At 27.2% G+C, this 17,530-nt stretch overlaps 1 protein-coding gene across 1 annotated transcript; it reads right to left on the bottom strand.

Annotated features, from left to right (window-relative positions):
- Positions 1-9,760: 9,760 nt before the first annotated feature.
- Positions 9,761-11,892, bottom strand: LOC100812578 (transcription factor bHLH93). Its single transcript, XM_003526477.5, has 4 exons — positions 10,966-11,892; positions 10,702-10,857; positions 10,311-10,475; positions 9,761-10,170 (listed from the first exon to the last, which is right to left on the bottom strand). Exons 1-4 carry the CDS (start codon positions 11,551-11,553, stop codon positions 10,084-10,086), a joined length of 996 nt encoding a protein of 331 aa, XP_003526525.1. The 5' UTR covers positions 11,554-11,892; the 3' UTR covers positions 9,761-10,083.
- Between the last annotated feature and the right edge of the window lie 5,638 nt (positions 11,893-17,530).

Genomic DNA, 17,530 nt, shown 5'->3' on the forward strand with positions numbered 1-17,530 from the left:
AGCTGAATGAATGAAGTCACAGAAAGCATCAGCTTTAATAAGAAAGAAAGAAACGTGGAGGCTCTGCTTTGGATTGATTGGGCAGTTGACGAAGGATGCACTTACTAGTTAGTGGGGTGTGACATATTTTATCATAGATACATGTTTGTGTTGATGTGACTCAGAAGGAGAGTTGCTGGAGGTACATTTTCCGTTTAGTACGGAAAGAAAATGCCAATCACATTTTCTGTTTAGTATTTAATGCTTCGTTATTAGCCTGCCTTTTATCGGAATATTTTATTTCTTTTACAGAAGTTATACATTTATTGAATATTCTATATTTTAAATAATATCAATGGTGAATGTATCAAAGTTTTTCATACATTAAGAATCAATTAGTTTGAAGAAATTTCTTTTTAGACGTATTATTTTAAGTTTTAATATTTTTTAAGGTTTAATTATTTATTTAATTCTTATAGCTTTTAAATTTATACATTAAGAATCAATTAGTTTGAACAAGTTTTTTTTAAACGTATTATTTTAAGTTGTTGAACTATCTATATACTTAATCATTTTTTTAAATTTTAATCACTTATTTAATTCTTATGATTTTTAAATTTATCTATTTTAGTCCTTATAGTTAATAATTAAATTTTTTAATATTTGATATTTACATTTTAATTCTCAACAGATCTCTGTTGTTAATATTTTTTAACTAAAATTTCACTTGTAAGAATCTTTTGAGAATTAAAATGTAAATTTTAAGGATTAAAATTAAAATTTACTTATTAAATTTCATGACTAAAAAATTTACTTATTTAGACTAAAAAGAATAAATTTATAAACTATAGAAATTAAATAGGTAATTAAACTACTTTTTAATTAGATGGTTTTGTGAAAAGATAAAACTTGGTTATAAAATTATGTCATATATATTAATATTAGTTGATCGACCCATTATGAGGTATATTTCCTAAATTTTGTTTTATTATTTTTGTTACACATATGATTATAAAAAGAATATTTTTGGTCATTCTCTATATTAAGAGAAATATTTTTTTAAAGAGATATTAAAAAAAATATTAATAACATATTCTTTTGAATATAAATTTTTTATTGATTAAAATTTATTAAAGATCATCATAAAATTTTGAGGGTTTCGTGTCATAGGTTATCAACCTCTCCTCATTTTATAATTTTAATAAATTATAACCAATAAAAAATTATGTTAAAAATTATATTAAAAAATATATTTTTAGCACTCTTATAAGATTTTTTTTCCCAGAAAAAACACTTAAAGGTTATTTATCCTTTCCCAACGAGGTCTTTTCCATACAAAAGTTAAGATTCATATTAAAAACAAAAGAATATATATATATATATATATATAAATTTGTGCTCAAATTTTATAAATTTGAGTCACTCTCGTGGTGACCAAATCTGAATATATAAATGTCGCTGGCATACGGTTTGTGAGCATTAAGTTTAAGAAAAAAACCTTTATAAGAGACAAATAAGCGTAGATCAAACAAAGAAAAATAAAGACACATATATAAAAAAAGGTAGTGATAAAATAGAGAAAATCCAAAAAAAAAATCAGTAGAAGATAAAAAAAGTTTTATAATATATTTGCATAAATTATTGGTGTCATATTTCTGGTTCTATTATTAGTGTCATCAAGTTTTAATGCTTATGTTCACTCGCTTGAGAATAAAGGAACTTGAAAAACTAAAAAATGTTGCTCTCGTAAATGTGTGTTTCAACACTTAACGTGGTGGAAACGTAGATGATGTATTAGGAATAAGAGGTTGTGGCAAAATGCATTTATTTATAAGACACTGGAGTTGACTGTGGTGTCCTAAAAAAATGTTGAAAATATATGAATGCGAATTTTCTCAAGTTAAATCACATTCTTCTAGCTTTCAAAATAAAATAAAAATCACATTCTCTAAAATAAATGATTTAGGTATATTTTATAATATATATTTTAAAATAAATATATTATTATATTATATAGAATATTATTTATAATTAATACAAAAATTGTTAAAATAAATTATATTTTTCTAAAAATATTGAACATTTAATCAAATAAAAACAACTAAAAATATATGACATAAATTGTTAAAACAAATTACATTTTTTCTAAAAATATTGAACATTAAATCCAAATAAAACAATTGAAAATATATGAGTATGTTTGATAAATTTAGCTAGAAGTTGAAAAACTAAACTAGTTGAAAAATTATCTCCTTAACTCATATGTATTTAATAACATTATTTATTGAAGTAATTGAAAAATATATAATTTATTGAAGTAATTGAAAAATATATAATTATATAAACGATGAAAATTTCCTTAAAAAGAAAGTATTAAAAATAAAGTCTAATAAATATTTAAAAAGAGAATAAATATAAAAAAAAACTAAATATTAAAAAAATATTGTTTTAAAATATTATTTCAAATAACATCTAAATAAATATTAAAAAACATGTATCAGATAATCAAATTTTCAACTGCAAGAAGAAAAAGTAACCAAAATATCTTATCAAACAAACCATGACATCTTCTTAAAAAAAAATAATTATAACGAATATAATTTTAAAACCCAAATCTTAGACCAAGTGAATTAGGGAGGCAAGTTCGTAATGCTCATCCCTAGTTTTCATCACTTTGGGATTGGCACCTTCAATCCTGTGGTCAGTTCCTAGTTAAGTAGACTCTGGAGACAGAATTAGCAAATCGCAATAAGACAGTCAAATAAAATATGTAACCACAAATTAAAGCCACATGTCAGTGTTGTTAATTAAGGCTGCTTTGGCATAAAGCTGTCCACTTATTAGTTTTTTAAATCTCCATTTAAAGGAAATCGTCCACTTTCAATGGTACGTAATAGTGTCGACCTACCCAACCATGATGGGTGGTGTACCAGTGTTAAGCACGGTTGCTTATAAAGGGCTATTTTTCCGCAACGGAACTAAATACCACAACCGTAAAAAATAAGTTGGATGTGCGACCAAAAAAAAAAAACACATTGACTTTTAAAATTAGTGTGTAATTTGTGTAGAATATTGCTTAAACTTTTATGATATATGTTTTTTCTGCGTATTTGATTTTTTTCTTCTTCAAAATAATTATCTTTTTGTAATTTTAAGAGGTTTTTTGTAATAAAATGAGATTGTTTATCGTAATTAGATTACTTATAAATATGTACTAAAAAAAATTATGATATTTATTATTATTACATTTGTTATATTTTAAACTATGCAAATCTATATTAAAGTATTAATAAATTTTACACACAAATAAGCACTGCACATAATTTTTTAATATTCAAAGAACATTATTTCTCAACAAATTAAATTTTTTTGGCTTGATTTGCACGTTGTAGTTGATTGTTTTGTACTTGTTTCAATATAAAAACATTGATTTTTGTAAATTTTAATAAAAATTATACGGTTTAGTATAAATTTATATTTACTATCAACTTGAACGTGTATTATAATTTTAAATTAATTGTATACATGCATCTTTAAAAAAAAAATACATGTTTTGCAATAATTTAATTTAGGGAAAATGTGCTTTTAGTTTTGATGCTTTTGGTAAAATATGGTCATTATTCGTATATTTTCATATAAATGAATTTAATTTCTAATTTTTTAAAAATATGCTAATTTAATTCTTTTTCTCCGATATTTTTTCATGTTTTTAAAGTTAAGAAAGACCAAACCTATATATTTTTAAAATTTGAGAACTAAATTCATCAACATAAAAATATTAAGAATTTTGAAAACGTCTGACAAAAAATACATTTTTTCTCTTTAATTTAATTAGTTTGACATATACTCAGAAAATAAATCAAAATAAAAATTATGTCGCATCCGTCTAAAAGAAGTGATAGCATTAGGTCTCAGTCCCTGTCAAAAAATTGGAACTCCTAGGTGGAAAGCACTATAATTTTGAACCTAACTTATCCTAAGCAAACTTCCAAAATGGAAATAATTCAAATACTAAAATTTTAGATGATAAAATGTAATAATTGCTGATAAAAAAAACTAAAATAATAAACTTATAGTTTCATAATTTATTATATATTTATTAGTCTTTTATTATTATGTTTATAAACATTTTTTTTTCAAAAATTTATATATTTTTTTCATAAGATAAACGTGTCCCCTTAAATAATCAAATTCAATATTTGTTAGTGTACATAAACCATATTCGGAAATTAGAGCGGAAAGTTAGAACCGCGCGAAGAGTTTCCTCTCTTTCTTTATGTAAGTTTTTTTTATACAAAACGTTAGGAAATTGGCATTTTTTTTATCATTCTGGTGTAATTTATTTTTAAATTAGTGTAATTATTAGGAAAAATATTAATTTGTAGTAAGATATATTTCATGAGCACGGCTTTCTTTTATGGAATAATTTCTGATAGTTATAAACCTTCATAGATGTAGTTGTACTTGTGAATTGTGATTTATCCTATATTGATAATTTTTTTACTTAATTACCGTTGTGCTTGAATTTCAGAAGTGTGTTTTTTTAGTTCCTAAAATTTAAAAATACTTTTTTAGTTCTTGACTTTTAATAAATTATTTTTTTAGTTCCGATATAATAAATTGATATTTTATAGTAATTTTTAGTATTTTATAGTGATTTTATATTATGCATCGTGAAAATTTTAAAATACAAATCAAAACAGTTAAAAAATAAAAATTAATTTATGATAACTAAAAATTATCATAAAATATTAATTTATTGTGTCAGGGACTAAAAAAATATTTATCAAAATTTAGGAAAAAATAGTTTTAAATTTTAGGAATTTAAAAAAACACACTCTAAATTCAAATACTAAAAAAATAATTAAGTATTATTTAAAATTAGTTTTGATACCAAAAACTAATTTTTATACTTATTTTAAAAGTTATTGCAATAAGGAAAAAATGAATTGATTTTCCAAATTAAATCATAATATTAATTTATTTTGAATTTATATTTTAAAACTGATACAAAATGATAAAAATTGTCATAAAATATTAATTTATTATGTAAAAGACTAAAAAAAAAATTTGTTAAAATCTAGAGATTAAAAAAAATATTTTTGAATTTCATGGACTAAAAAAAATACACATCTCAAATTCAAGAACTAAAGCAATAACCCATTTTTTATAAAAAGAAAACCTATATTGATTTAGTAATTTTTTTAATAGAATGTGCTAAATTGGTAAAGATCATGTGATAATTTATTTTTTTTATAGTAAAGATCCAATTCACAAACTACAATCTTGAAAGAAATGACTACGGCCCATTAAATTCTGACGAGTCATTACTGTTTTGGAAGCCATATTTTGTCCATGAAAAAAACAATAAAGTCAAGAAGACAAGCCCCATCATTCTTAGCATGCTTGCAGTCATGTGAGCTTCTACAACTATTGGGAACCTGTCTTGTCTGCCTTCTTTAACTATCAAAATGAACTAAAGTCCAGAACCAATAAAGCCCACTTGAAATTTTTTTCCTCCCTTTTCTCAGTCAAAATCAATGATATACAACACATAATTTCCAACAATTCATATATCTGTTCAATCATTTTAGTTCACATGAGATATTTCATATAAGACATTGGAAACTAATTAAATAGACAAGTCTTTTAAATTTGTAGTGTTGTTGACGGATGAGGCAAAGAACATCGAGATGAAGAGAAATAGTTGTTGACGAGACACCTTTCAAAAAATAAGACTCATAACTGCAAAGATGATTGCCAGCGGCTTGCGCTGGTGCGGTTCATCTATGGATGGTAGCGCCTTGCAGTGGCCCAGTTGAGGCGGTGTTTTTTTTATGACAGGAGGGGTTTTGTCTGCTACAGTGTATATATGAGAAAAGTGGAAAAAAAGAGAAAAGAATAAAAAAAATTGAACCGTTAAATTAAAATCAAATAAATCTAACCATTGAAATTTAGTTAGGCACCTTACACCTTAGACTCCGTTGTATAGCTAACACATACTTATATGTGAATTAGACAATAGGGATTCTAAATATTGTATAATTAATCAACGTTCCCTTAATAAGGAAAATAATGCTATAAAATATGATTTTTTTCTAATACAATTCAGTTAGATTTAAAATATATGTTGAATAAAAAGAAATAATATTTAACAAAGACTGAAAAAATGTTAAAACAATTCTTGATATTTAATTATAATAATGAAAAAGTATGAACAATTTAATTACTCAACAGAAATACTTTAAAGTTTAAACCTCTGTCCAAATTACAATGATATTGTATGACAGTTCTCATTAAAATAAATTCTTTTTTTTGTGTAAAGAAAAAAAATTCTAAATTCTTTTAGTGTTATAAATATTTATTTATATTTAATTTAATTTAAACTACATTATAGTTTTATTGAACTATAAAATTCATAGTTACATACATCTTATGACCACCAGAAATTATCACCGCCTTAATTATGATCTCAATCAATAATCATGTAACATATGAACAATCAAAGATATATTCACTAAATTAAAAATATATTCAGGAACTACCTAACAAGAATTAAAAAATTAATTATGTTATCTCTTATTAATTTAAAAGATTTTAATCAATTTAAAATTAAAATATTAAATTATCTATATATCACATGATTATTAATTAAGATCATAAATGATGTGTTATTTCTAAATCATCTAATAATTTTTCTATGACCACCAGTTATATTTTTTCTGAGTGGAAGAATTTTGTTGTTCATTTGTCTTGCACCAGTAATTCTTCCACACTGAAAATATATTGCCCATTGCAGCACGAAACAGAGAAGAAAAGACTGGAAATATCAATTGATATTTGAAATAATTGATTAAAGTTTCGTTATATATGTTTAGAATTTGTTTTTAAAAAAGAAAACATAAATAATTTGGTAGCTAGCTAGATAACTTCTACCAATACAAGCATGATATATTATGTAGCTTTGACATGCTCTGCAATCAATATTGATATGCTAGTCCATGTTGAGATATCTAAAATATTGTGCTCAGGTGGAAACCATATTGTGGAAAATGGTACGCATGGTAGTTTTCGCTATTCATTTCTTAAGATAAAATGAACAATCTATTTAAGATAAACCAAAATCAACACAAGCAATAAAGTAATAAAATTGCACTAGTCAACAATTTAGTAATACTTGATATTAATCAAATAAACAATCAAAATACTCGAATTTTAAAAGCTGATCGAAATGCTTCAATCCAATATGTTAAAAAAAAAACTAAAATACTTCAATCTCATGACTCAAAAAGCATTTTAATTAATAGAATCGTTAAAATATTTTAATTAATATATTGAAGTATTTTAATTAATATAATCGTATAAAATATTTGCATAATTTAGTTTTCTGGCCTTTAAACTATTTAAAAAAAATAGAATAATTAAAAAAAATATGATTAAAGTTTTTTTGAAAAGTATTTTTAAGTTATTTTTTTAGTAAATATCCACGCATATATACAGTAGACTGTAAAAAATTTCATAAAGGTTGGAAATAATTTTTTTATTTAGTTGTAGGAGAATGTACAGAAAAATACGTAATAGAAAAAGAATTTCTGACAACAAAATACAATGATAAGTTGGATTCAGTATAAATGTTAAGTATAATCATTAGATCATCATTGCTTCGCCAATGTCGATTAGTACATGTCCTGTCCAAATCTTTGTGAGCTAGTTTGTTCTGTAGTGAGTAGTCTGTACATTTGTATGCTTGCACGGTATAGGGCCATAGGCACTTCTTCTTTTTCTTCTTTATATTTTTGTTTGAATTTAAAAAATGAAATGAAAGGTTTTATGAAGCTTCTTCCCGTTGTTGATGGCTTTAGGTGACATTTGTTTTCACATTCGAGCTTTCTAAGAAGCAGTGACGCCAAGGCATTGGTCATATCTGAAAGATTCTCTTTGAATTAAATAGCAAGCGGGGCAATGGCACAACTCCAATCTGAGCTCTCTATAGAGAAAAAAACAGAACCAAAAAGAGGGTTGGCTAAGACTTTGATTTGATTTTACAAGCAGATGACAAGCGTATTATATCATTGGAATCTAGATATTATTTTTGTTAATTCTTTAAATTTTTGGAACTGCTACCTAAGGTGTATGGACTTTGAATGTTTCACGTTTCTTTTGGTTACAGAATGAATGTGAACACGGATAGTTCGTAGTACAAGGACACAATGCACCCTAGGCCTCACTGAAACGACATTTTTGGAGTTAGTACTAACATGCAGTAATAATACCTGATACCTGAAGTTTTTGGACTTATTCATTTTAATTTATTTTTTTTGGATTGATCGACATGTGCACGTTGGCTTCTAATTTCCATCACACACTCATGTTTCGGCCACTAGTGCCGGCCAAAAATGATTGAAGGCTTCTGTAGAGACCGCTGAAAATGATCCTAGTAATTCATATCACAAGCTCTTAATTATGCTTTAAAGGATATTGCAATGTTTCAATAGCAATCTGTTGTCTTCGTTTCGCTACTGTTTAATTTGTAAAGATTGTACGTCCATCTGTAGAGTGTAAAGTGGAAGCACAATCTTGTTTTGATGATTTGGATCCTGGCAGAAGAGTGTAACATTACGTGTGACACGCTAAATTAGTTGTTTTGGTGATTATATAATGAAGACCATGCATGCCCACACATGCATAAATGATGCTTTATAGTCTTGTTAAATTATCTGGGTTAAAATCCGCATGTAGTTTTACACGAGAGAGAGAGGGACAGAGAAACATTACGGTTAAAAAAAGAAAATTTTGGAGAGTAGAAAAACGTAAAGTTTAAACTTTTCAGAGTCTCACTTTGTCCACACGCCACTATATGTTTGAAAGTACAAAGAAATATTCAGAGAACAAAATGGGAAAATGACTAAATTTTATATGAATAAAAAGTTTTCTCTTTACTTATTTTAATTGAATAAAAAAATAAATTATGAACATGGTTGCTTTTTTATACTTATTCTAAATAATCAATATTTAAGAATGAAAGTAAATAACATCAGAACATTACAGTCTACAGACATTTTCACAAAAAGATATCTCACTTTAATTGTTGGTACTGTGGAAACTTTTTTTTTTTTGGATTTCATATTTTTGTTTTTAATTTCTTCCTTTATTCCCCTTTTAGGTTACAATTAAATGGCTGATTTTTTTAATTCTCCTCTCCATTTCCCTCTTCTCCTTTATTTCTTCTCTTATTTTATAAATCAAACAAAGCTGTAAATCTTATGCTTTCTTTGTGGCCTTGTGGGTTTATGCAATTATTTTTCATACTTGATTTCAATATATGTACCATAAGTTTTGAAAAAAAAAAATCTATTTACTTCTAAGTTGTTAAAAAGTTTAGTAAGAAAACTTTTTAATATTTTTTTAAAATGACTTTTTATGCACGTTCAAAAAGAATTAAACAGCTCTTTGGAGCAAATGCTTGCATCTTTTTATTCTGTTTTTATGTTGCTGTTAGGAATATTCCCTATCCTCGTTTTTTTTTGTAATTTTTTAATCCTTTGTCCTAATGAAAATTGAACAATTTTTTAATTTTTAAATCCATTTTCCCAATGAAAATTGAACAAATTACTAAAGATCACGTTCTTAAGTTTGCAAAACCAGCACAAGATCAAACAAAAGTACTTAATTATCTATGTCACATCATTCTAAGGAAAAGTGTCTTTATACATAGAAGTTACACAAAAACAGGGAGATTGAAAAGCCATGTCCGAAAAGAATAGAAACAAAAACAAAACCCGAACTTTACTCTCTTATATTATTTTGTTTTAACATTTTTGCTTGAGCTCTTCACATGCATTGACTCAGGGACAATAACTAGGCTTTCGTCCATAAATTGTATTATTACTTCCACTATCCACATGAACATTTATGATTGGCAACTTTGCCTGAGAATCACACGGACGAATCCAGCATACTCTGGCAATTCCATATTAAAAAAAATTAGCCTCTGTCATAGGCATATGTGAGAGAACAAAACCAATGAACGTTAATTATACTCCTTCTGAGGAATACATTAAACTATCTACGTGCACTTGCAGCTCTTCTTCCTCTGTTCAATTCTCACAAACATCTTCCTCCATATCCTGCACTTCTAAACAATGCTTGCTTTATATCTTCAGAACTCAGCATTGCCCTTTGCTCCAATTCCTATTACATAACAAACAGGATAATACCATTGATTAAACCTCGCTTCAATCAAAAAGCACCATATATATAGGATGAATAGAAAATGTGCAAATAAATAAAGATATATTAGGCAGTGCCCAAAAACCTTTGTAGTAATGTACCTCTGAGCAAGAAGCCTGCATTGTGAAATCATTGAAACAGCTAATAACACATTGTTGAATCTCTAGGCCTAATGCTTCCACGGTGTTTACTGTGGATAGTAACAACCCTGGTTTCCCTGCACAGCAAATTTCCACCCGGGTGTCCACACTCCTCTCTACCTCAAACTGCAAAAGATCAAAAAAGGAAAATATAAAATCAATGCAGGACTGCTCCATTTATTTCAAAAGGGTCTATCGGAGAAATTATTACACGTTTGAGGACCATTATGGTTTCAAACAATTTTCAGGTGACACATAATTGAGTCTAATTAACTTTTATTCGTAATTATTACACGTTTGAGGACCATTACGTAGTAATTTCTTCTTGGTAGGTGACGGGGAAAATCCATACCTTGGGTGAATTTCTCACTATGATTTCATTTGGCTTTACATCTTTAAAAATGCCAGCCATGCTTGAATCTACTTCTACTTGTTGCAGATTGTTGATCTTCTCCAGAAGTTCTTTCATGTAATCAATAGTGTCTCCAAGTATTGATGTTCTATCCATCTGTAAGAATAAGCATTCAACACGACAAATTAGATCTGAACATAACACAACAAAGTAGTTCTGTAAGTATAGTACTCATTGAATGAATGACTCTCACTCACTGCATACCTTACTAATCTTGGGGACAATTGCTCTTAGCATTGAGAGCCGGTCGTTCAATCTCTTTCTTCTTCTCCTCTCCGCCATTAGATTCTTGGAGGGTTGCCCCTGAAGCTTCTTTGATCGGTTGTTCTTTCTTTCCAGACCCGTTCCCATGTTGAAAGCCGGCATTTCGGAGGATTGTGTTTTCTCCACTTTGCATGTGGTTTGCAACTCCAAATTCTTAAGCTCTTCCCCAAGAAAACCCGGGTCCTCTTCTTCCATCATGGACAATGGATAATCCTCTTGACCAAGAAATGGAGGGGTATTGAGTGGAGTTATATCAAGGGTGCCATAGTATGAATCCATAATCTGTGGTGAGGATTCATCAAGTAAGGAGCCATAGATTTCACTGAAGGGGTAGTCGTTATTGTAACTTTGAGGAACTTCTTGACCACAAGAAGAGTTTGGGAGGTAAGGTAGAGAGTTTTGATCAAAACAGTCAAAACTCCAAGCATTAGAGAAGAACTGATTTTCTTCTGTGCTTGGATTGGTGTCCCATGTTTCTCTTCTTAGTGTCATTAATTCCTCCAAGAAATCTTGGTCATAGAACTCCATCTTTTTCTCTCTTTCGCTAAATGTTTGGGTGTATATGTTGTAAATATGCTAATTCTTTAAGAAACACACCTTTTGAGTTTTGAGAATATGCAGTGTACTAAGGATGAGCAAGTATTTATATAGGGGAATACAGCGAGGCTTGTGGCGTATGGATTATTATATGCAATGTAGTATGTATATATGATGATGTATTCATTAGAACCTATATAGTCTAAGACAGAAATGGAATCTGTTTTATTTTCATTTCACAGCGGTTCATGTCTCTTTCACCGAAATCGCTGCAATCAAACACAAACTATATATTTAATTAGTATTCTCAGAAAACTTTGACCCTCGTCTCTGTTTGGAAGCAAAAAAGAATGGAGTTACCATCATAAAACCTGCCAGGTTCTTTGTATGTTTAAAGCTATGAAATATAAATTGTTGTAAACAGAATAGAAAACCAAACCTCTCTCACTCAACCCTTGAAGAAAGTTTCCGAGTTGGGTCCCACTCCCCAATGCCTCCAAAGTTTGGCTTAGCTCACGAATTCAAATGAGTTGGTATTCTTATTTTGTTCTTTCTGCACTACCTCTCCTATATATCCAATACACTTAATATGTTAATAATGTCATGTCCAATAGAAAACCAGACTATCAATTTATATACTCTATTTTCTAGTTCAAATCTCCAATCTCTCGTCACCTGGCAAGAATAGAACATTCTAATGACATTATATTTACGTATATGAATTTAGTAACAGTGTAATACAACCTCACCATATCTTCAAAAGATCATTAGAAATTAGGATTTGGCTCATGCATTTACTTTATGGTGGCAAAATATATATGCAACATCATATATATTTTCTAGCTTGCCCTTTTGGCTCTCTTCAACGACTTGCCCTTATTTAAGTGGATATTGTTCATGTAGGGGTTCACTAGTCTTTGTTCCAGTTTCGGCTCTACTCTTATGGTCTTTAATCATAATCTTGATCCACTAATTATATGACTACTGAAATACTGATAAGTGTAAATAATAATTATTGTTCGTGTTATAGCGGTTATTTTTTCTTGTTAATTAAAGCTCTTGAAATATGAACACCCTGCAGGTCTGAAGATCAAGTGTCATATATGTAAATAAACACTGGCATACATGCAAATGTTTCAGTAGTTGCACTATTTATATTTATATATAAGATAAACCTAACAACATGCTACTAATTAAGCTATCGCCATATATACATGAGTACATAATTTGCAACAGATTATGTATATGATCCTCGATCTCCTCCTTCGGCATGCCTATAAGTCACGGATTTTCGACCCTTGGAAAAAGTTATGCTTAATCGTCTCTTGATGAAGGCTTTCTCACTAGCCATAGCTAGGTAGAGCATTCTCACCAATGTCATTTTCTTTTATGAGCATAGAAGTCCGCTATGGTTATAACTTTATGTATAGCAAGGAATTACATTCTGAAATGCCAATGGGAAAAATGTAAGTCATTTTCCAGTTATGATCATACTGTGAAGAATCTAAGGTACACGTGCTATTGACAAGTTAATCTAAAAGCAATAGCGATAATAAAATTTAGCAATAAGGGGAGATCTAGCCTTATGTCAACAAATTTATATAAAAAAAGATGCATCAAAACCCCACCTCATATCTAAACTGGAAAATGCACAAAACATTTCATGGAAGGAATAAAAAGTAAAAGAAGATATGAATGCTCACATTGAGTGGCAGTCATTTATTGGCCCAATTGTGCTTAATCTAGCAATTGTCAGCCGATAGATTATTGTCAATCATTTTAGGATAGGCATCTATGCTTAATATTTTATGGAATAATGCAATATTAACAACTACGCGTCAGCTTTAATAATATATACGTACACTTCATATTAGTATTAAATTTATATTCGCTCTCCAATTTAAATGTAACTCAATATTTTGTAAGTTAAATTTGATTTTATCAGTAACTTTTTGTGACTTTAGTATTTTCTTTATATATATATATATATATATATATATATATATATATATATATATATATATATATATATGATTATTTTCTTTTTACAAACCATATATGTTTTTTTATCTGCTCAATCCAGTTAAAACTATTATAGAAAACAAAACACTCTTTACAAATATTTAATGCATCAGTTGGGGTTAAACTTGAAACTACTAATTTAATCGCTTGAAAATAATTTATTTAGTAGTATAATAGTATTAAATTTGTTAATAGTTTATATTTTTAAATTATTCTTTAAAATATTAAAATTTTATCCTCTTGATCTCGTTTTTACTTAATTAATTAATGCATTCATTTCATAATATTTTTATCAAAAAGATAAATGCAAATGACAATTTGAATTTAAGTATATCTTGTAAAAAAGAAACATGAAAGACAATTTTTTCTTAAAATATTCTTATAAAAAAGACCACAAACATTGTTTTTTTATGATTACAGAACTTATTTGTGAAATTATAGAATTTGATTGGTTAAAACGTAAAGTAATTTTATGGAATTTAGAAAAAAGAATTTACATACACGACAATCCCTAATGGATTTAATAAAAAGAAAAAAACCTATTGCTCATATTTTCTACGTTCAAGTTTGAAATTGAGAATTTTAGATACACACGAATGACACGATGTTGCCTCTAAAGCTACGGGTTCTCTGACTATGCGAATTTCTCTCAGCAGCCATGCTATAGTTTGCACCAAATGATTAAATTTAATTAAACGTGGAAGTCAATCATTAGCTTGAGAAGAATTTACAGAAAGTTGTAGTGTAATGAACCAAATCCGACATACCATTATTGTATAAACTGTGTAATAGAAGAAAATAATAATTATTTAAATTACATAATTCTAATTTTTTTTTTATAAATCATCGATCTAATTTTTACTAACTATTATTTTATCAATCCAATAAGTTAAATTGAAATTTCAAATTACAATAATTGTGCATGTGTCGAATTTTTTCAAAAATAATTAATAAGAAAAAGATGTACACTTTTACTTATGAATTTTACTCTAAGCAAATTAATTTATAAATTTTACTTTTAAATTTTAAAAAAATTACAAATTTACTTTCTGTCTTTTTAATTATCTGCAAAACTTGAAGATAGTATTCATCAAAAAGTAAAAACTTAAAAATAAAAAATATAATTAAGCCTTAAATTATTCATATTTTAACTCATTAGAATTGTTCCAGTAATAGGATTTGAGTTGTATACTTATATATATATATATATATATATATATATATATATATATATGTAAAATTTTAGTTTCTATTCTCATTATCATCATTGTACACTAAAAAAAATTATATATTAATATATTTTTTACTAAATCTTTTTAATATTTTAATATATTTTAAAAATTATATATTACATTTAATCTATATGAATAATGTATAAAAAAAATTAAATTGATATATAATTTTGTATTTATAATTTATGTAAAAGAAATTTTTAATATAATAATGAGTTTTAAGATAAAATTGTTTAATTAAAAATTATTAAATAATATAATAATTAGTGAAATTTATACCAATATAATTAAAAATAAAGGATTTTTCTATCCTGTGCATTTTACCCATGTTAATGATCATTAATTACCAACTTTTCACTAATGTCAAGCATTTTATTAATTATGTTTTCTTTAAAAAAAACATTTATTTCTCTCTCCTATTTATTTCACAAAGACTCATCTCGATCTTTCTAGTCTCTCTCTTCCCACTGTAATTTTTTTATTTATTTATTGTCTGTTCCTGTCTATTTTTTTTATCGTTGAAAGGACTGTTATCTTTATAATACTGCCTAATTATAAATTAAAATTATAAGGTCGTTTATCGGATGATTCCAACATGTTCTTTATGCAAACTTTAAAATGATATATATAATTATTTCAGAAGGAAGGAAGTATAGTTTTATAATACTTTTTGTAGCTAGTGATTTTGCTGAATAAATAACGGAGAAATGAAATATGAATATACTTTTCCCTGGCTCATTTGTTATTATTATACTGGATCGAAATGATTTTTTTAGCAATATTACATAGTACTAGTATCATATTATATATAAACAATCTACTTTTTAATTTAATAAGGCAGCGTTTTTATAAAAATAAACTGCAGGGTCGATATAAATATGAATATAGCCCTTTAATGTTTTTTTTAAATGGTTTTTTTAAGGGGAAAAAAGAAGAAGTTTGTGTGAAATAAATAGAAGAGAGAAAAATATTTTTTCCAAGAAAACATAATTCATAAACTGCTCAAAATTAGTAAAAATTGGTAATTAATGATCTTTTAACCTATGCAACTTTTCACAGGATAGAAAAATCCAAAAATAAAAGGTTTTGTAATAGTTTTTTTTTAATAAACTTTCATTATTTTTCTAAAAAAAGTCGAAATAAAGGAATATTTACACTACAAAGACAATGCCAACGGGATACCAAGTCAATTAACTTATCCAGTTTAATCTAAAAAATTATCCAATATAACAAAAGTGCCCCCATCAAGCTTTGCTGTAATCACATATACTTTCAATTTAGCATGTTAATTAGAATTTGAATTTAGAAGTTTTTACTTTTTTTCCCTCTATTTTTTACTTGTTGATCTTAGTAAACATTTTAGGATTTTATCTTTAACTTTTCATTTTTTCCTTTTATTTTCATTTTTTTATCAAAATCGAAGGGCTTTTACCTTACTTTGACACAGACAAAAAAAAAAAAAAAAACAGCCCCTAGCTGATTATGGGCGCCAAGCCACGAGTCTGCTAACATGAAAAACAGATTTTTTTTCTCACTCAAGATTAAGAGTTGAGAGCTGCAGGTTTAGCCTTTTAGGACATCGAAGAATAGAGCAAGGAGCTACCATTTTGACTTTTGAGGACAGAAAGTAACACTTACAGAGGGGTCTTGAGCAAAGACTGAGGAAAAATTCAGACCCGTTTTCTTCAGAAAAAATATGGCTAAGGGATTTTCTTCTTTTTTTCTTGCATATTTTATTTTCCTAATATTAATTACTTTGTTACTTGTTCTATACTTACTAAAATAGTTGCCACAGAGGGGTTATCAAGGACTTTTGCCATGATTGCAAGGAATACGATAACTAGTTTTAAAATTTGTTGACATTCTTGTAACTTTGGTGTATTCTTTTCTTGCAAGTTGCAACCATTGACACTAAATATCATGAAATATTGACGTATACTGTTATATTATTTTGGGATATGTTTCCACCTTTGGCCTTACTAGTTACATTATCGATGAGCGTCAATTTAATTTTGGAGCAACTTTGAATTTTTCGGATATATGCATAAACTTGTTAATACATAAAGAACTTCTCATTTTCACCTGAATATGTAGGAGACATTACGTTAACTAAAAGCTTGAACCGTTAGATTTATAGTCCTTTAGGAATTTAGAAAAGTTTATTTAAACAAACTAGTTTTATATGTGATTATATATTGTAACAATTATTGTACACCAAAAAAATATATCGTAACAATTAATGAGTAGGGGTTTTCTTTTTTATATTCAACAACTAGATTGATTTTATTTCTTTTTGGTGTCCCCCGGATATAAGGGATTTGGTTTCATTAGAATGTCCATTCTTTTTTGCCAACAGTATGAATTTTTATTTCAATCTTAACGAATAAGTGCATTAACATTTTTACACGAAAATTTACTTTTAAGCATCGGAATTTGAATGATTCCTTAAGAATAATGTAAGAGGGTCCCTGCTAATATTCTAACTAAACATACAGATTAAATATTCTTCAGACACAAGTTAACAAAAGGGAATGCATCATATGAACTAAGCATGCAGAATTAGTTAAGGCGCAATACGAGCCTCACCACACGTGTCTATCTTATGCAATTTCCTCTTTAATTGCTGCAATTTGCAAAAGAATCCCTTTTTGAAGGTTATGTGCATGGCCTCACATTAATGGGCACTATAATATATATGTCAAACACCAAAACAA

The sequence above is a fragment of the Glycine max genome, chromosome 6 (genome assembly GCF_000004515.6).
Source record: "Glycine max cultivar Williams 82 chromosome 6, Glycine_max_v4.0, whole genome shotgun sequence".
NCBI lineage: Eukaryota > Viridiplantae > Streptophyta > Magnoliopsida > Fabales > Fabaceae > Glycine > Glycine max.

Excerpts from the sequence above, each read along its gene's own strand:
- LOC100812578 (XM_003526477.5), bottom strand. The coding sequence starts at position 11,553 with ATGGAGTTCTATGACCAAGATTTCTTGGAGGAATTAATGACACTAAGA. Across the intron at positions 10,858-10,965 it reads TTGTCCCCAAGATTAGTAAG|ATGGATAGAACATCAATACT; the intron begins GTATGCAGTGAG and ends TTATTCTTACAG. Across the intron at positions 10,476-10,701 it reads TAGTGAGAAATTCACCCAAG|TTTGAGGTAGAGAGGAGTGT; the intron begins GTATGGATTTTC and ends GATCTTTTGCAG.